Source organism: Sarcophilus harrisii, chromosome 1, assembly GCF_902635505.1.
Source record: "Sarcophilus harrisii chromosome 1, mSarHar1.11, whole genome shotgun sequence".
Taxonomy (NCBI): Eukaryota; Metazoa; Chordata; class Mammalia; order Dasyuromorphia; family Dasyuridae; genus Sarcophilus; species Sarcophilus harrisii.
The window spans coordinates 345,717,400-345,736,810 of record NC_045426.1 but is presented as its reverse complement, the minus strand read 5'-3'; the positions used below and the strand labels follow the sequence as shown (position 1 = coordinate 345,736,810).

At 44.4% G+C, this 19,411-nt stretch overlaps 1 protein-coding gene across 1 annotated transcript; it reads left to right on the top strand.

Moving 5' to 3' along the window:
- The first annotated feature begins 39 nt into the window (after positions 1-39).
- On the top strand, positions 40-19,395 carry NTHL1 (nth like DNA glycosylase 1). The gene is made up of 6 exons (XM_003762014.4): positions 40-253; positions 1,508-1,749; positions 2,298-2,468; positions 9,390-9,549; positions 18,737-18,842; positions 19,139-19,395. The coding sequence occupies exons 1-6, from the start codon at positions 163-165 to the stop codon at positions 19,260-19,262; spliced, it is 894 nt and encodes a 297-aa protein (XP_003762062.1). The 5' UTR covers positions 40-162; the 3' UTR covers positions 19,263-19,395.
- Positions 19,396-19,411: the final 16 nt, after the last annotated feature.

Genomic DNA, 19,411 nt, shown 5'->3' with positions numbered 1-19,411 from the left:
CTCCTCGCGAGTTTTCCTCTTCCACTGAAAGCTAGCGAGGTGGGCGGAACGCGGCGCGATAGAAGCCGAGGAATTGGCGGTCACATGATCGGCCCCGAGTGCATTCCGGGAATTGTAGTCCGCCTCGTGTAGTCAGACACGAGCGCGGCTCCTGGGCAGAGGATGTTGACCCGCCGCATGAGCCGCTCTTCTGGGCAGCGGCTGTTCCCAGAGGACAAGCTTCCGCCGGCCCCTGGCAAAGAGCCGGACGCAGGTAGCGCCGCAGCGTCCTACCTCCGCCTCTCTTTCTCCCTTCAACTTGGAGACACGGGGTCTGAGTTCGAATGGTGGCTGTGCCGTCTGCGCTACCTCTGTAACTTTGCGTTTCCCTTCCTCCTCTGCAGAAGGAGGGAGGTGGGCAAGGTGACCCCCAGGACCCCCCGCTCCTGCGTCTCTGGCTGCCCGACCCAGAGTCACTAATAAGTGTTTGAGGGCGGCGCTGTGAGCCCGTCTCGGCCCGAGTGGGGCGGGGATGGAGAGGAAGGGAAGTGCTGAAGGATTGTGAAGGGGGGAGAAAGGCGGACAGGGCAGAGACACCCAGACTGTGGGGAGCTCTGAAGCAGGCCTGGAAGGGCCGGGAGTCTGACGTGTCTGGATGTTTGTTTGTTTATTTATTTATTTATCAAAAAAAAAAAAACTTGTTTGTTTACTGGAGGGGGCGGGGAGCCCTTCTTCCTCCCTTGCCAGGAATAAGGCTTCCTCCAGACTGTAGCAAACACGAGAGCTTGAGTCCCTTCCCATACTGCTTGAGAGGGAGTTGAGGCACAGTAAGGGACCCAGGAAAGATTTGCTGAGAGGCTTGGGGTGCTAGCAAGGGAGAGGGGCTTTTTTTTTTTTTTTTTTTTTTTTTTTCCTAGTTAGTATTTTTTTTAATTTATTTATTTAATAGCCTTTTATTTACAGGATATATGCATGGGTAACTTTATAGCATTAACAATTGCCAAACCTCTTGTTCCAATTTTTCACCTCTTACCCCCCTCTAAATGGCAGGATGACCAGTAGATGTTAAATATATTAAAATATAACTTAGATACACAATAAGTATACATGACCAAAACGTTATTTTGCTGTACAAAAAGAATCAGACTCTGAAATATTGTACAATTAGCTTGTGAAGGAAATCAAAAATGCAGGTGTGCATAAATATAGGGATTGGGAGTTCAATGTAATGGTTTTTAGTCATCTCCCAAAGTTCTTGGAGAGGGGCTTTCTTAACTAGTTGTCCGTTCCCTGGGATCTCATTAGCTTCCTTTTCTACCCATTATAGAAATCTCTGACCTGTGGGAGCCAGGTTGCCACACACACACACACACACACACACACACACACACTTCAAAAAGAAAGAACAGGAAGGGCTGAAGGAAGAAAGAATTTGGAATTGAAATTTAAAAAAAAAATTTAAGATGATAATGTTTTTTAAAGAGGAAGGAACAAGTATATCTAGAACTAGACACTGGACTCTTTGCAGAAAAAAGGGAACGGCCCAAATCCCTGAGAAGACAACAGAAGGTGAAACTTGAGATGGCTTATGAGTCTTTGGATAGAGATGGTGAAGTGGATGGTAATGACACGACTTCCAAGAAATCCAAATGGGAACCCCCAAACTGGAATCTCCAGCTAGAGAATATCCGGGAAATGAGGAAGTCAGAAGATGCACCTGTTGATCACATGGGAGCTGAGCACTGTTATGACCAAAATGCTCCTCCAGAGGTAGAGTCCGGATAAGTTTTTTGGCCCCATACGCTCCAGCTTGTCAACGTTCGGTGTTTTCTAAACTTGTTCTTCTGTCCTAGTTGGTGGTACCTTTCTGTCAACTTCCAGGACACCCCTAGCTTCAAAACCAGATTTTCCCTCTATTCAATAAGAATTTTATTTTGTCAAACTCCCTGTAAGGGACACCTAGAATCAGTCACTCACATGAAGCTGACCAGTCTTTTGGCCAGTCTTCTGGACCAATAAGATGTTCTCAGTCCCTGCTATCATTAAGAGTCTGCAAAATAAATCCCTTTTTGTTTTAAATTCCTGTATAATGACTGTTTTTGATACCTACAAGGAAATCATGGCTTTCATCTCAGATTTTGCAGAGAATCCATTTCATGATTGCCACTTAGCCCTAGTTCCAGTGAATGCCACCAACTAACAGGATGCTATATTGGTCTGTGGGGTGTGCGCTGAAAGGTTCTGCTCATTTCATTGCTAGAGGTATCACCTCTTTCTTTTTATATGACTTCCTCCCTTTTCTGGTTTCTGTCCAACAGGTGATGAGATACCAAGTGCTACTGTCACTGATGCTGTCCAGCCAGACTAAAGACCAGATCACAGCAGCTGCCATGGGGCGGCTTAGGGAAAGAGGCCTGACTTTAGACAGCATCTTGCAAATGGATGATACTACCCTGGGTCAGCTCATCTACCCAGTTGGCTTTTGGAGGGTGAGTCCAGGCTCAGGGAAGATTTTCCCAAAGCTGTGGAATCCCCAGGGCTGAGAGGACCAAGGTATGATTATCAAGTTTAGCCAGCTTTGGAAAAGGCACTTTCTTTTCTAAAAACACTTTGATAATAATAATAGTTAACATTTATATAGCATTTATTATGTGCCAAGTATTGGGCTAAGCACATTACAATGATTCTTTCATTTGATTCTCACAACAACCCTGGGAAGTAGGTGGTGTTATTTATTATCCCCCTTTGACAAATGAGGAAACTGAGGCAAACAGTTAAGTGATAAATTAAGTGAGATTAAGTGATTTCCCCCAAATCATACAGCTTGTTAGTGTCTGAGACTGGATTTGAAATCAGGTCTCCTGGACTGTAGGCCCATGGCTCATTCTATCCAATGTACCACTTAGCTCCTTAACTAGGAGCTTACTATGTTTTTCTGCAAAGATACAATCTATTCTGTCCCTGACCACTGGAGATTTACATACTGATTTAGAGAAATAAGTATTTAAGTGTATCTATGATAAAAAGAAAAGTAATGGATACATTCTAAATGAAGAACTACTATGCTAAGTGTATGTCAGGGGTCAATGCAACTTCATGTGAAGGGATGCTGATATGTTAAATATGTGCAATTCTTTTAAACATTTCCATATTTGCCAAGAGACTTCTCAGTGGAAGAATTGACAAGTAATTCATTACTGAGTTCTACTGGTAAAGGAGACTAGTCCCTGAAAACTAGGAATTCAAATTATTGGGAGCAAAGAACATGCCAAAAGAAAATGAACAATATGAGACAGTAGATAAGAGCTGAATGTCAGAGGTCAGAGAAAAAGGAACAAGTTGTTCATTTCCCAGGAAGGCAAATAAGGTAAACCTTCATGAAAAAGCACTGATCAGGGTAAGGAAATGGGTTAGAGTAGGGAAGAACATCTGATTTGATCTGGATTTTGAAAACTGACAAAAATGGAGGTGGTAGATTTCAACCTCATCATTTAAATGAAATTGCTCTCTCCAAAGTCATCATTGATTTCTTAATTTTCCAATTAAAGTATGACTGAGGTAAAGGTAGATTACAAAGGACAAACCAAGAAGGTGCTAGAATTAGTGGAAAATCAATCTATTTCTTTCTTGACTTCTCTGTAGCAGATTTCTCTTCTGGTTTTTCACCTTCCACACCTCAGTTTCCTTCACTGAATCCTCATCTGTATTATTCCCAATAGCTGTGATTGTCCCCTAGGACTTTGTCCTGTATCTTCTTTTCTTTGCTATATTCCTTGATGACCTCATCAGCTCCAATGGCTTCAGTTCTCTCCGTGTAAAGGATTCCCATATATATATCACACCATTCTCTTGCATTCCAGGTAGGGCATGGATCATCAACTGCCTATTGAACATTTTGAACTGAATGCCTTATGGGCCTGCCAAACTCAGCATTTCCCATTATCTTCCCTCCCAAACCTCAACTCTTCCAAACTACCCTATTACTATCAAGTTACTGCCATCCTCCAAAGCATCCACGCTGGCAACCTTGGTATCATCTTCAGCCCCTCACTCACACTTACCCCACATTCTTTGGCTTTTCTGCCCTCGTGATATGTTCCCTTGTTAACATTCTCATCTCACAAAGTTCAGTCCTTTGTCATCTCTTGCCTAAATTTTTTCACTGGCGTTTTGGTGTGGCTCCCCACTCCAGTCCTCCACAGAGATAAAAAATCAAAATTCCTGAAGTGTAGATCCAACCTTGTTCGTCCTCTCTTTTATCCCAACTACTTAGCAACTCATAGCTCCAAGATCACAGAAAGTCCTATTTAGCATTTAAAGCTCTATCCAACCTGACACTTTCCTACCACATACTGTTCCTTTCACAATGCATTCCATCACACATCTCCATGCCTTTGTATTCACTTGTGCCTAGAACACGCTTCCTTTTCACCTGTGACACTTACCATTCTTGGTTTCCTTTGAGACTCAACTGAAAGGCTACCTTCTACAGGCATGCTTTTCCAGGCCTTCCAGCTGCTCTAGGACCTTCCCTTCTATGGTTACCCTCTAGCTACTTTGTACATATCTTGGATATATGTTTTTACTCTTCCTCTCCACCAGAGTATAAATTCCTTGAGGACAGGGTCTAATTTTGGTTTTCTTTGTATCCCCAGTACTTAGCATAGTGCCTGGCACGATGATAAATGTTTACCAGTTAATTTCTTGAGAAAAATGAGCAAAAGCAGCAAGATAGGGAAAAAAAAGGTAAATTGGTGTCAAATTGTGGAAAGTTTTAATTACTAAGCCTATAAGTTTGAATTTTTATCTTCTAGTCATTGGGGAGGAAAGGGAGAGACGTTGATTTTAAGGAGGAAAGTGACATGGTCAGAGCTTTGTGTTTGATAAGTAAGATTTACAGGATGGATTGGAATAAACTGGGGTAACAGGAGACAAGGAGACCCAGTAAAAGACTTCTATGATAGTTGAAGCAGGAAATAATTACTTAGTTAGGAAAAGAAAAGAAAAGATGCTTTTCTTTTTTTTCTTTATTTTTGGTTCTTCATTTTATTTTATATTTTTATAGTCTATTTTGATGTTTTTTTTAATAGTACTTTCTTTTTCCAAATACCCGTAAAGATAATTTTCAATATTCATTTTTGTAAAATTTTGTGTCCTAAATTTTTCTTCCTCCCTCCCTTACCACCCTCTCCCCAAAACAGCAAGCAATCTGATATGTTAAATATGTGCAATTCTTTTAAACATTTCCATATTTGCTAAGATACTTCTCAGTGGAAGAATTGACAAGACTTGATGTCTGTTTGAAATGAATGAATGAATAAATAAAAAGGACTTCAAGCCAAGATGGCTGCCTGAACAAAGACAGTCAGCTTAGCTACTTGAAACCTACTCCAAGAAGGGAAAAAACAAAAAACAAAAAAATCAAATAATAATAACTTCAAAGAAAAACAGCAAATTCATCCACCATGGAATTATAAAAAAATGCAGCTAGAAGTCCACAAGCAATAAATAAGAAAGGGAATGGGGCATATCAGAAAAACCAGCTCCTACACTTAAGACAAACCAGGTGGCCACTTCCCAGTATGACCACAGACACATATAGCCCTCCAAGTTCTCAGTCCAGAAGGCTCCCCTAAGGACCTCGATGTGGTCAGAAACCCACACCAGAAACCTTCCAAGATCAAGACCACAACAACATGTAGACAAAGATAACAAAGGCTCTGCCCTTACTATGTCCTGAAGCATAGAAGAACTTTCAGATCCATTGCTCTAGACTTCACAGGTGCTCCAATGTGGTGATCAGTGCAAGCCCCAGGTAATACAAGATGAGAGCAAGAAGGCAGATCACCCCACTCAAAAGTGCAACAGTGGGGAAAGCCTAATCCTTGTGTAAGTACTCTTCCTCAAGAATTAAGAATAGAGAGATGAAGCAAAAGAAGATACAGATCTATATACAAGCCTAGTCCCTGTACAGTAAGTACCCTTCCTCAAGAAGTAAGAATAGAGAGATGAAACAAAAGAAGATACATTATAGTGAATTATAATGTCCAAAAATCCACCCAAGAAGGAAAATGATGGTAGTGTTCAATCAGACTTTTCAGACCCCATTTGGAGTTTTCTTGGCAAAGATACTAGATTGCCAATTGCCTTCTCCAACTCGTTTGACAGAAGAGGAAACTGAAGCAAACAGGATTAAGTGACCTGCCCAGGATCATACAGCTAGGTTAAGTGTCAGAGACCAGATTTGAACTTGACTCTAGGCCCAGCTCTCTATCTACTTCACCACTTCATTGCTCCTCCCTCCCCCCCAAAGGAAAAAGTAATTACATAACAACTACAAAGGAAAAAATGGGAGTTTCCCAAAAGTATTTACACACATAGATATATGCATGTATATATATTATATATTTTATATATAAATATATACATATATATAACTGCTTTTGGGAAACTACATACATGAATGGATAGAATAAATGAAGCAAGAAATAAAAAGTGAAATAAATGCTCTGTAAGAAAGAATTAGAAGAATAAATAGCTTTTAACAAAAAGAAAGAGCAAGAAGTATGCATGTATTAAGTGCTAACTATGTGCTGAGGATTATTAATAAAAATAGGAAAATAAGAGTCCATAGGAGGAGACACCACAAATAGGAGAGTTCAACAGCAGGGCCAATCAAAGGGTTTTTTGGTCTTGAAGGTACGTCAGAAAGACCCAGGAGTCCTTAGGGTACATAGACAGTTCAGGTGGCAGATACCCCCAGATATTTGGAGCCCTAAAAGACATAGGTTGGGAGGAAGAGACAAAAGGCAAAGATGAATCAAAGGTTTCAACATGAGTAACTGGGAGAATTGAGATATATCTTGCAGAAATAAATCAGGAGAAAGGGCATGTTTTCAAGGGGGGTGAGGAGGAAATGAATTTAGTTTTAGACATCTTGAGGTGCCATGGAGATATTCAGGCTGAGCTCTTCCCATAGGCAGTTAGAAATGGGAGGCTGAAGGTCGGGGAGTGGTTGGTGATAGATGCACAGGTCTGGGATTCTATTATTTCTCGGTTGCCTTTTCCATTCTTCTTGCTTTTCCTACTTTCAAGTTGCCTTTTTTCACCATCCCTGTCTCTCGGCCCTTCCCTTCCTGCCTTTCACTGATTTGTAGGACATGCTGGCCCTCCCCGATTTCCTCTGTTTACCCCATGGAATTTGTCACACGCCCTCTATCCAAGTGAAACAAGTAGATGGTATTCTCAGCAGTTCTCACCACCCCCTCTCCTCAGTCCTAAATCACTGGTGCTATCTCTGACTGTCCACCCCTGGTGCCTAAGAGCCTTGCTCTTGGAAATGCAAAAGCTAAATATACCCAATTCTTTTCTGCCTGTTCCTGGAGGAGGTACCCTGTAGGGTGGAGTCCATTTCCCCGGCAACATTGAGCGTGGGCTCTATTTTGTCAAATGTGTTTTTAAATAGTCCTCTGTGTTTAGTGCCTTGGAGGGTATATTTCCCACCAGGTCTCAGAGCTATGTGTCTACAGATTGTGGGACTGCAGTAAACAGGCTGCTTAGGAGCTGGTCTGCAGAGGAACCAAGCATGATTTGGCCTTGAGAAAATGCTGCTTTATGATCTCAATCCCCAAATTCTGGAGATTTTGGAATGAAGGGATCCCTGAAAAGTTCAGTCTTCCCTCCAGAGTGTTTCCCAGGACCTCCACGGTGTGGGGAAGGGGAAGGGAGGCCCCTATTTTGAAGCATCAGGCCTGTGAGTGGCCTCTTGGTGGATCATACAGACTTTTCCAAAGGCCAAGCTGACCCTCCTCCCCGCCCCCAGGTCTCCCTCTCATTACTTTCCAGGGAAGTTCATGTTCTAACTTGCTAGGACAAGATCACATTGTTCATGATGATGAGCTGAAGGTGTCATGGGCCCTCAGCCAGAAGCAGTTACTGTGTCAGCCTGAGGGAAGACCCTGTCCCAGGCTTCCATGTACTCCTCATGCCTATTCACCTTGGCCCTGGCTTCTCTCTGACTTTGTGCTCCAAACATCCTGGGCTGAAATACACACCCATCCAAACAACCAAGCAGACCTCCTGTTCCTCCCTCACCCTCAAGGTCTCTGGCTCTGAGCTTTCAATACACATGACATCCTTCCCATGATGAATGCCAGGAGAAAGATGTAAACACCAGGAATTTCGTAGAGACCAGACTGATGCCTTACAAACCTGCTGCCACGTATCTGGCCATGAATATAGGAACTCCCTTGCAGCAAGGGATGTCGACTGAGAAGATTACATTTCTAGGCAAGGAATTCCCCATGAGGGAGAACTCCTTGAAGGAGGACCTAGTCATGCAGGTTCCAACAGGGAATAGAGGCCTCCTCCTTTGTCCTTATCCTCTCCCTCTAATCCTGTAGTCCTTCTGGGGTTTTTTGGATAATCTAATCCCGACGGATTGTGTAGTATCATGGAAAGAACCCTGTACTTGGACCCCAACAAGCTAGCTTCCAGTGCTACTTGATACTTATCCTTAACAATCTTGTGATCCTCTCTGAGCCTTACTTTCCTTGGTTATAAAATGAGGGGACTACCTTTCTCATACAATCAGCTTCCAAAAAAAAAAAAAAAAAAAAAAAAAGCATAGAACTGTAAGCTTTTGTTATTGATGATTTCTGAATTTGTTTTTCTCCTTTGATTTTTCCATAATCTGCCTTTCCCTGTGCATCCCTGGGATTACAGCACCACGTACCTCAGACTGAAACAATCATGGTCCTAGAAGGGGATCCAAATAGTATGAGAGGGTCTGGCAGAACCACCATCAAAGCCAGACTTCTCATCCATGAAGCATTTGCCTCATTCAATCACCCAGAAAGCATTGAGTTTGTCTAAATTGTTTCCTAGTCACCTTTCCTAAATCTGGGTGGTACATGAATGGAATAGAATATTATTGTCACATAAATAAATAGGAAGAATAGAAAATTCTCTAAAACATTAATAACTAGGGAAATTCAGATTAAAACTACCTCACGCCCATCTGATTAACTAAGAGGATAGAAAAGGAAAATGATAAATGATGTGAGAAAGTAGGAACTCTAATTATTGTTGGAGTTGTAAACTGATCCAAGCATTCTGGAAAATAATTTGGACTATGCCCAAAGAGTAATGAAACTCTGTATACCCTTTGACCCAGAAATATCACTACTAGCTCTGTATCCCAAATGGATCAAAGGAGAGGTTTCTGCTGACCCAGATCAGGGCATTTTGCCATGGAGGACAGGAGACATCAGTGTTCCAGTCCACCTTTGTTCCAGGCTTTGGCCCACACTTGAGTACCTCTACTCTGTCATTAGAATGGGTTTAAGATCCCAGAGCAGGGCCTGTTGTTGTCAGACAGCAGAGAGCTGATCTCATGTTGGATGTTTCAGAGCAAAGTGCGGTACATAAAGCAGACAAGCAAGATCCTGAAGCAGCAATATGGCGGCGACATCCCTGCCACTGTGGAAGAGCTGGTGGCGCTTCCTGGCGTTGGACCCAAGATGGCGCACTTGGCCATGGCCATTGCCTGGGGCAAGGTGTCGGGCATCGGTAAGTGGGACATTTCACTCACTGCTGGGGAGATATGGTTCCACCTCTTATGAGGTACAGATGGAACAGATGTTATATTTCCTGTTGTCCGGGGTGGGAGGGAATCAATATTGAAAGGAAGAAAAGGACTTACTCAGTATAGCTAGCATTTATATTTTAATAGTTAGCATTTACATAGTCCTTTGAGGTTTGTAAAGTACTTTATGAATCTTCAAAACAACCCTGGAAAGTAGATATGTTATTTATCCCCATTTTATACATGAGGAAACTGAGACTGGCATTGGGTAAGTCTTGCCCAGGATCACACAAATTCAGTTTGTGTCTAAGCCTAGATTTGATATCCAGTCTGTCCAACTCCAAGTCTAATGTTCTATCCACTGAACCACTAGATTTCTGCAGAAATCCTGTCCCAGAAGTTCCTGTTTCCTGTCCCAGAGTTCCATATCACTCTGGCTGTTCTTATTGAAGGTACTGATATAACAAGCACTAGTTTCAAAATCAGGACACTTGGTTTCAAATCCCAGCTTGGCTTTAAACAATGTCACTTCCTTAAGTGAGTTTCCCTTTTTTCCTCTATAAATGAGGAGCTTAGACCAAATGATCTCCAAGTTCTCTTCTGAATCTAGTGTTTTGACTTTGGATACACACCAGCTTCTTCACCCAGTTATGAGAACAGACAAGGGACAGACCCTGGGAAGTTACTCGTTCCAAAAATCCAGGAAACCAGAGGCCAGTTGTGAAGAGAGGATACACAATTACACAGGAAAAGCCTCTCATTTTAAGAGATGAGATAACTAAGATCAGGGAAATTAGAGGAACTTGCCTCTAGAGGTTGATAAGTAACAGGACTGAGATTCCAATCCAAATCCTGGGCTCAAACATCATTGAGCCTGTGTCTCATGAAACTGGGATGGTGGCAACAGGAAGGGTGATTAACAGTGCATCACTAGTATATCAGTAGTACAGGGATTGAGATTTGTAGGAACTCAGAAGAAGGAGGGACCAATATAGCCTCCATGGGTAAAAAAGGGAAAACTTCACAGAAGAGGAAGAATTTTATCAGGAATCTTAAGGTCAAGAAAATGTGCATAAGCAGAGAGAATCTGAGAACTATCACTCAGCATACTGTATATCTTGGCAGTGAGGAGAGTACTACATGCAGAGAACAAGTGAAAAGATGGGCTTTGCTAGAAGAGATGTATATTGGGGAGCAAAAGAAGACAGGGAAGGTGTCCCCAAAAAATTTAGTGCTCTTCTAAGGATAGCTTTTAGCATCCCCTGTGGTTGGAGAAAAAGAGATGAGATTGAGGTGTTTTGAAAGCCTCACCAAGGAGTTGAGACAGTGGGGAGTCATTGAGGTTTCTGAGCAGTGGGAGTAGCATGATCATATTAGGTGTCTATGAGAAAATTACTCTTGACATTGAGAAAGATTGGAGTAGGACAGCCTCTTCCTCTCTTTACTGTGTCTCTGAGGACCTAAGGCTTTGGAAAAAAATCTGAATTCAGCTTCAAACTCAAGAGAAAACTGAATCCCCATTCCTCTGTAACATTTTAGCCATTTCCCCTACTTATTTCCACCTGTAGGTAGCATGAGCCTGCCTGCAATGTCAAGTAGCTTGAATTGAGGTGAGTAGTTCAGTATTAGTGATATTTTATTAGTCTGCAGTACTTGGTGCTTTTAAAAATGTTGTAGAATCTCTGATTTCAGTTTTTCCTCAGGATAGCACTGAGAGAGGCAGATTTGACATTGTCGTCTTCATTTCATAGATTGAAAGAGTGAAGCTCAGAGAAGTTCAATAGCTCAAGTCAAGTAACACTGACAACTCACATCTTAACTCCCGATTTGAGATATGCAGAGGACTTTCCTCATCACAACTATGAAATCACAAAAAACATCATTTTAAACTATTTTTATAAATGAGAATACCAAGGACATAAATGATCTGCCCAAAGTCATATAAGCAATAATATGATCCAAGACTCCCATATCGTTAGAAGCAGACCCATTAGACTAGGAATTCTTTTTTTTTTAAAAATAATAATAGCTTTTTATTTTTCCAAATACATGCAAAGATAGTTTGCAGCATTAACCTTTGCAAAGCCTTGTGTTCCAGATTTTTCTCCTTCCCTCTTCCTCTTCCCTAGACAGCAAGTAATCCAATACAGGTTGTTCAACATGTGTAATTCTCCTAAATATATTTCCATATTCTAGATCAGGAATTCTTAACCTAAGAGTCCATGAACCTGAATGAGAAAAAAATAGATCTTTATTTTAATATAGAATTGGTTTCTTTTATAATTCTGTGTTTTATATATTTAAAAATATACTTCTAAAAAGTGGTCTAGTGAGGGGGAATGGCTAAAATGTCACAGAAGAATGGGGATTCAGGTTTCTCAGGTTTGAAGTTGAATTCAATTTTTTCCAAAGCCCCAGGTCCTCAGAGACATAGTAAAGATATATAGGGAAAGGCCCTCCCACTCCAATCTTTCTCACTGCCAGAACAGACTGAGACACAAAAAGGGTTAAGAAGCCCTGCTCTGAACCCAGCAGGGATTCTTCTGCATTTGTTTTTAAATGAACAACCTACAAAGCAGCCTCAGACAGCATTACAAATGTTCTGAATAAAGAACTCAAGCCTTTGGTTGTAGAACCATTGCAAGGTTCTGGGCACCAGCTTTGAGGAGGGTGAGAATGAGGATTTGAATTCGACCAGACTTCCTGTCTCATGAAGAATGAGCCACTTTCTTTTATCTCCAATCTTAATTTGGAATTCTCTGTCCCCCATATGTCCTCTAACAAGTGAGGTCTTTAGGTCCTACAAAAGAACTGTTGATTTTGAGTTTAAGGTATCTACTGTGTTGTTTGCCTGAGAAACCATTTCAGTTAAGTAAGAAGTAGAGCCTGGGATTAGTCAATTCTTTCTCTCCTGGCCTAGAGCCAGTGTTCGTGGTAGGATGGTGCTCCATACCACAACTTGGGCCCTTTCAGCAGGCGCTCGAGGCTTCTCTCTGACACTATCCTCAGGTCCTCTCTGCCAAGGATCTGTCTCACTAAGAACTGGCTGCTTGAAAAAGGGTATGGAATTAACAGACGGATGGGAGCTTTGGTAATGAGGTTTTTGAAAGGGCCATTTAGAGACAGGGGTAACACAGGAAATGAGTGTTTAAATGTCATTCTCCTAGTTTTGTTCAAGGACTTGGTGATTCAGTTGCCACAGGCTGGTACTGGCTGGCACTGGAAATATTGGAGGGCTATGTCTTTCCAAGCCCCAGGTGACAGCTGTGAAGCTTTCAGACAAGATCAGATCATCTTCCCAGTGATTTCCCAGAGCAAAAAAAAAGCAAGATAATTGATCCCCAAGCTAGTATATGAATTCTCCAGACTGAGACTATATCATTAGACTCTGGGGAAGATAGGAGTGAGATTGAATGCATCTGAAAACTGGGTTTAACAGACAAGTTTATCTAGATCCCTACATCTTCACCACCCCCACCCCTGCATCACTTCCCCAAACAGACATACGGCCACAAATGTGTACATCCTGGCCCTTCTGAGCCCACCCTTTAGTGTGAGACTCGCCCACTCTGCCTTGGAGGGGCAAGAGCTGGCTGTCACCTCACATCTTCCAAGAATGATAGGCCCGATCGGTTCCTTAGATGATAGAAGGGGTTCATTTGCCAGCACTTTGGGAAAGCCAGGATTTGAGGTGTGTTCCAGCCTCTCAATCTAGCAAGAACGGGAAATCTTGTTCACGGCATGAGGGACGGGTTTCCACTCCCTGGTTTGCCTAGGTCATTTGACAAGCCCATTTCCTGCTTATAGTGCCCACCGGGCTCCAGAGAAATTTATTAGAACACGACTCTCCTGAGACAGAGCCAGTCATGGGAGGGGGCGTGTTACATCTCATTTTGTTTTCAGAGACATCTTTATCTAGACTTTCATTGCCTGTATTTTTCCCCTTGTAGCATCCACACACTCAATCTTTTCCCAGCCAGCCTCTCTTCCACCCTGAAGCCAGTTCAGCTGTCTATAGCAATTCTTTCCTGAGCTAACTGATAGCATCTGTATAGTACTTTGGGGTTTGTAAAGCACATACAAATATTATCTTGTTTTATCTTTACAACTATCCTGGAAGGCAAATGCTATTATTATCATCCCCATTTTACAGATGAGGAAACTGAGGCAGGCCGAGGTGAATCTACTTGTTCTGGATTACCCTGCTAAGGAGTGTCTGAGGCTGGATTTGAACTCATTTCTTCCTGATCTCAGGCCTTGTGCTCTTTAGTCGGCAGTATGGTATAAGGCATTAGAAAGAGCCATGGATTTGAGGAACCGGGTTCAAGTTCCAGTTTTGCCCCTTAATTCCCCATGGGACTTCTGGGAAATCACTTCTCCCTGGGCCTCAGGGGGCTGGACGGAATGAACTCTTGGACCACTTCCAGTCCTAAGTCCTGGGAAGCCGCCTGGTTCTTAGCTAGGACCGCGAGCTGCGCTGGGGGTTGACTCTTTGGGCAGGGCCTGTCCAGCAGAGGGCGCCCGGTCCCTGGCGGCCTTGCCTTAGCCTCCCCTCCCCAGTCCCAGCCTCCGAGCTATCCGAGGGTCTTCCCTTGCCAGGGGGAGGACACCAGAGTCCCTAAAAACAACTCCACCTAGAGGGGAGATACGGGAAATCAGTTCTGCCACACTCAGAAAACGGCTGTGGAAGCAATGCCGGAGCCGCAGAGGAGCCCAAGCCGGGTCCCGGCCTGCGGGCTTCAACAGGGGGGAGAGCAGCCATATAAATAACCATGGCCCGAGATGGACTGTGGCAGACTCGTAGGGGGGGCCCAGGTGGGCAGCGGGGCCGGCACACAGGGGCCCCTGAGGGAGGCCTGGAGGAAGGGGATTGTGGGGAGGCCTGGAAAACGGCCCTCAGGGGCAGGAGAGCAGGTGGGTCAGGGGCCCCCGGCGTAGCCGGAGGGGCTTGGGGGCTACGCTGAGGACCTGCCCTGCCGGTTACTGTGTCTGACTGGCCCTTCCTTCCTTTTCCAGACCTCAGTTTATCTGTGAAATGAGCATCTTGGACTAAGTATTTCCTACCTTTAAATCCTGTCTACAGACACAGTCAGACTTAGGTAGATAGTAGGGAGCATGATGGGCAATAAGGCCAAGCAGGTCCATTGGATCCTGAGGGTGGCAGGCGGGCCTTGAATGCCAAGATCAGAGGTTTCCATCTTGTCTGGTCAGCAGCGGGCCGGCACAGAAGGTGTTGGAACTTGGGTTGGAACGCCATCAGAACTGTGCATTAGGAAGATTACTTTGGCAGCTGGGCAAAGAATAAATTGAGGGAGGAGCGATGGCTGCTGTGAAATTTGATGTCAAAGAACCCAAGTAAGGAACCTCACTGTGTCTGACACCTGCTGCTGCGTGACTTTGGACCATTCAGTCACTTAATCTCTCTGGGAGAGTTTGCACAGAGTGACTATAACGGCTTTTTCTGCTCTAAATCTGTGATTTTGTGACTAGGTCATTTTAAAGATGCCTTCACCTTCTCATACCAAGTCTGATCTAATTAAACCAGCAAAGTGGCCACTATACTAGTCTGGGTAAGAGACCTGGATCTGAGTCCCTGTTCCTCTATTTCTGTGACCATGGACAGATCACTTCTCAACCCATTTCCTGATCTGTAAAATGGACGTAAGAATACTGTGCTTAAAATGCCATGTAAATGTTTCTTATATAGTTCTTTTTTCCATATGCCCTCTTATTTGAGCCTCGCAACAACCCTGTGAGGTAGATGCTATTTATTATCCCCATTTTACTGATGGAGAGACTGAGTTCTAGAGAGATTAAATGACTTTACCAGGATGACGCAGTTAATATATAACACAGGACTACAGGTTGAGCACTCTGTCCATTCTATTTTATTGTGATTTAGAAGGGATTGAGGGAGGAGGTAAAGGATACTGCACACTAGAACTCAAAGGAAGCCATCTATTCCTGTCTTGGGTTGAGAAAACTGATCGGGCTTGACCAAGGGTCCCACAGTAAACCGGTGGGAGAGCCAGGGCTAGACCCCAAACTCTCCAACGGATGCAAAGCTCCATTCCATATTGAGGCCAAAGGCTTCTAGATCTCATACTAGACGAACTCTCCAGGATTTAGCACCACCCTTATTTCACTGTCCTCCCAGGCCCTTCAGATTTCAGATGAGGAAACCTAGAGCCAGGGATGTTGTGATTTGTCCAAGGGCACAGAGATAGTAAGTGTCATAGATGGGATTTGAACCCAGTACCAGCTGCCTCCACAGCATGGTACAGTAGGAAATACCCAGGACTGCCACAGTAGGCACACCACAATTATTTGTTGTCAAAGATTGAAAGAAGCTGAAAGGAGAGAGCTTGTACCTACCCTGCTGTTTGGATAGGTCTGTTTTTAACCATTTAGCTACTTCGTAAAATAGGCAGAGCTACATTTGGGGTCGAACAGAGGCAGGAGAAGATGGGGGTGGGAGGGGAGGGAAGCAGTTTTGTCTTTGGCAAGCTCTGCAGGCTGGCTTATCACAAAGAAGAAGGAATGTCCCAGATTTCAACACATGGCCCTGCCCAGGGTGCAATTCAGGTTACAGCGCTGTCTGGAGCTAAGCTGTGTTGGGAAAACAGATGAGTTGAGGCCGGAGGGGCTCCGTGGGAGTGCTGCTGCCTAGAGTGAGAGGGTAGGGAAAAGGATGAACTGGGGAGCTCTAGGCTGAGTGAGCTTAGGCAGAGTGGGCAGGAAGAAGGGAAGGTTTGTCCTCTAGGCGGGAATGTGCTTCAGCCTTCTTCAAGCCCACGGGATGGGGGAGCCAGGCCACTCTTTCCCTCTGCTTCCCAGCAGTTTGTCCAGAACAAATCCCTGCTGCTGAGGAGGGATATCTACCTGTATAGGGGCTGCAGCAGCTGAGCCAGGAAGGAGTTAAAGTCTGTCTTGGCCCAGGTAGAAACTGAGCCCTGCTTGGCTCTCCTTGTGACCTTGCTTAGTGACAGCTCTGTTGGCAAAGCCGGCCTCCCCGACTGAGGTGATCTCATTCCCTGCCGCAGGGATAGCTGCTGCTTCCCCATCAGAGGGTGGGCAGACAGACGCTGAGGGTTCTTGGAGGCCTGGAAACTGACTGCAAGGCCAGATCAGCTCTCTCCCTCCCTCCCTCCCTCCTTCCCTCCCTCCCTTCCTCCCTCCCTCCCTCCCTCCTTCCCTCCCTCCTTCCTTCCCTCCCTCCCCATCCACCCAAGAGAAGCACAAAGTGATGAGTTATTCTTCGGCACCGACACAGGACCAGACACCCTGAGCACTCGTTTGGAATTCCTTGGATTGGACTACCCATCTGAGGAGTGTGGGGACTTTGGAAGCCTCGGCTCAGACTGAGAGCTGCTGCTGACACAGCTTTTTGCACCAGATGGACCCCAGAGCCATCCACATATTGTTTCTTCATGGAAAAAAAGTAAACTGCCCTGAGAGTGGGGGGAGGAAAGGGTAAGAAAGCTGATTTCAGCAGCCTGACAGTCCTGCACAGGAAGTGAAGAGGAGTTCTGTATCCAGAGGGGATCCCTGGGGTCACCTCCCCTGAACTGCTCATCCTGGCTTGGCTCTTCCTGGCTTAGTGTCTACAGCTTTCTCAGCTGGTGAGCTAGTAAGGATGAAGTTTTAGAGGAGAAACCTGGATGTGATTAACAAGATTCCCACAAGAAAGGTGGGAAATGAGAAAAAGTTATGGGAGCTAAGATCTGAGGCACCTTGGAAAAGAGAGATTGAGGGTTGACAGCATTATTTCAAGGAAGGTCATCATTTGCCATGAGTGACACTCGGGTTAGCTGTAAGAAAGGACTTCCTCATTCTCGGGCTTGGTGTGAACATGTCAAGAATTGAGGCATATTGTGGGGGGAGAGGGTGGCTGGAAAGTAGAGGCTGAAATACATCAGCCTTAGAGAGAGACTTGGAATCTGCTGGAGCACAATATTGATTCAACAGAGACTGTGGGCTGTGTGCTGTGGTTTGCTCCCAGCTTTCTGGGGGTAAATAATTCATATTGGTTTAGCAATTCAGCAACACTGAACATTGCAAGCAAAGTAAATAGCTCTGAGCCGGATCCATTCAATTAAAAGTCCCTAAGCAGTGACTATTGGGACTTCATTTCATTAGGCTACTCTGGGTGGCTGCCCTTGAGTGCAGTGGGAACTAGATGGGACAGTAGGGGCAATTATCCCTGCTAGGTTGACCAAGCTCTCAAGAGGGATAGTATTCTGACCTCATGTTTCTTCGTGATCTGCCCTTCACTTCAAACATCTCTATCTGTTGATAGAAAAAGACAAGGCGTGTTCCATGTGGAAAAGTCTTGATTCAGATGGATTTTATCCCAGTATTTCCTCTGTCTCCAACCCCATACCGCCAAGTTCATTTCCATAGGACCCCAGAGACTTTTAAGAGAAATCTCAGATATATGAACCAGATCCTAGTTAAGCTTTTGAATGAAGATATGAATCAGTATGACCCTTTGGAAAAATCCTAGGCCCTGGAGTCAGGAGACCTAAATTGTATTCCCAGTTATGCGACCAGGAGAAAGCCTATTCCTTCCCTCTCCCCCTGCTCCTCTGCAGAGGTAGGGGGAAGAGAGGGGAGGGGAGACAGCCCATGGATATGGAACATTGTGTATCACATCAGATTTTTTTTCAATGCATTGATTGGTTTTGCTGAACTTTTTTTTTTTTCCGCTTTTTATATTCTTTGATATGAGTGTGGGTTCTCTGGAAAGGGGCAAAGAGAGACATGTAGGGAAATGGAAGTGATACAAAAACAAAAGATAACACTAAAAATCTTTTTTAAAGAACATATCTTTGCCATTGACTTACTGTGTAACTTTCAGCAAATCACCCCCACTTTGCTGGGCCTGAGTATCCCCATCTATAAAATCCCTGCTTAGCTTTTCTCACAGTATTGTCTTGAGAATCAGGTAAGATAATGGATGCATAAGTGCTTTTTACTGTAAAGAGTCCTCAATGTAAAGTGAAGGACTTTCAGTATTACTAAGATGATAATGGACACTCCACAGTCCTCCCTTGTGGCTCTATCTCTGGTGAGGGGAATCTGGCTCTGGAAATGTTCTGGGCCCAGCACAGACAGAGAGAAACCTCTCCATGAGCTTAGTTAATCCCTTTCTGTGTCTGCCCCCTGTAGCAGTGGACACACACGTACACAGGATCACCAACAGATTGAAGTGGACCAAGAAGGAGACCAAGTACCCTGAGGAAACCAGAGCTGCCCTGGAGGACTGGCTGCCAAGGTTTGTGGAGGCAGGAGCTGATCTAGACGACCCCTGGAGAAGCCAAACCAGTTCTGAGTTTTCCAGTTGAGTGCTACAGCACCTTCAAACTCAGTGATGGCTATGAGTGTACTTCAAAGACCTTGGTCTCCCCTGCCCCCACTGGACCAGAGTAGGACTAGCCTGAAGGAGGCCAGACTGGACCATCTGCTAGGGGAAGGATGTATAGGTTGGGGGGAACAGGCAGGGCTCTCTCTAATCTCAAACTTGCCGGCCCACATGCTGCTCACAGAATCTGTTACTCTTTTCCCTTCTAGGCAGCTATGGAAGGAGATTAACTGGCTGCTGGTGGGCTTTGGCCAGCAGACCTGCCTGCCAGTAAACCCTCGGTGTGGTGACTGCCTCAACCAGGGTTTGTGCCCAGCAGCCCAGAGTCCTTAAGAAGATTGCAACTGTAGTGTGGGGGTGCGGGGGTCGCATGGATAGGCAGCCGGCGTTGGAATCACCACCAAGTGCCAATAACTTGTACCCACATTGGGGCTGTTTAATAAAGTTTGTTATTTTGTGATTGGAAATACGGTTTACTTCAT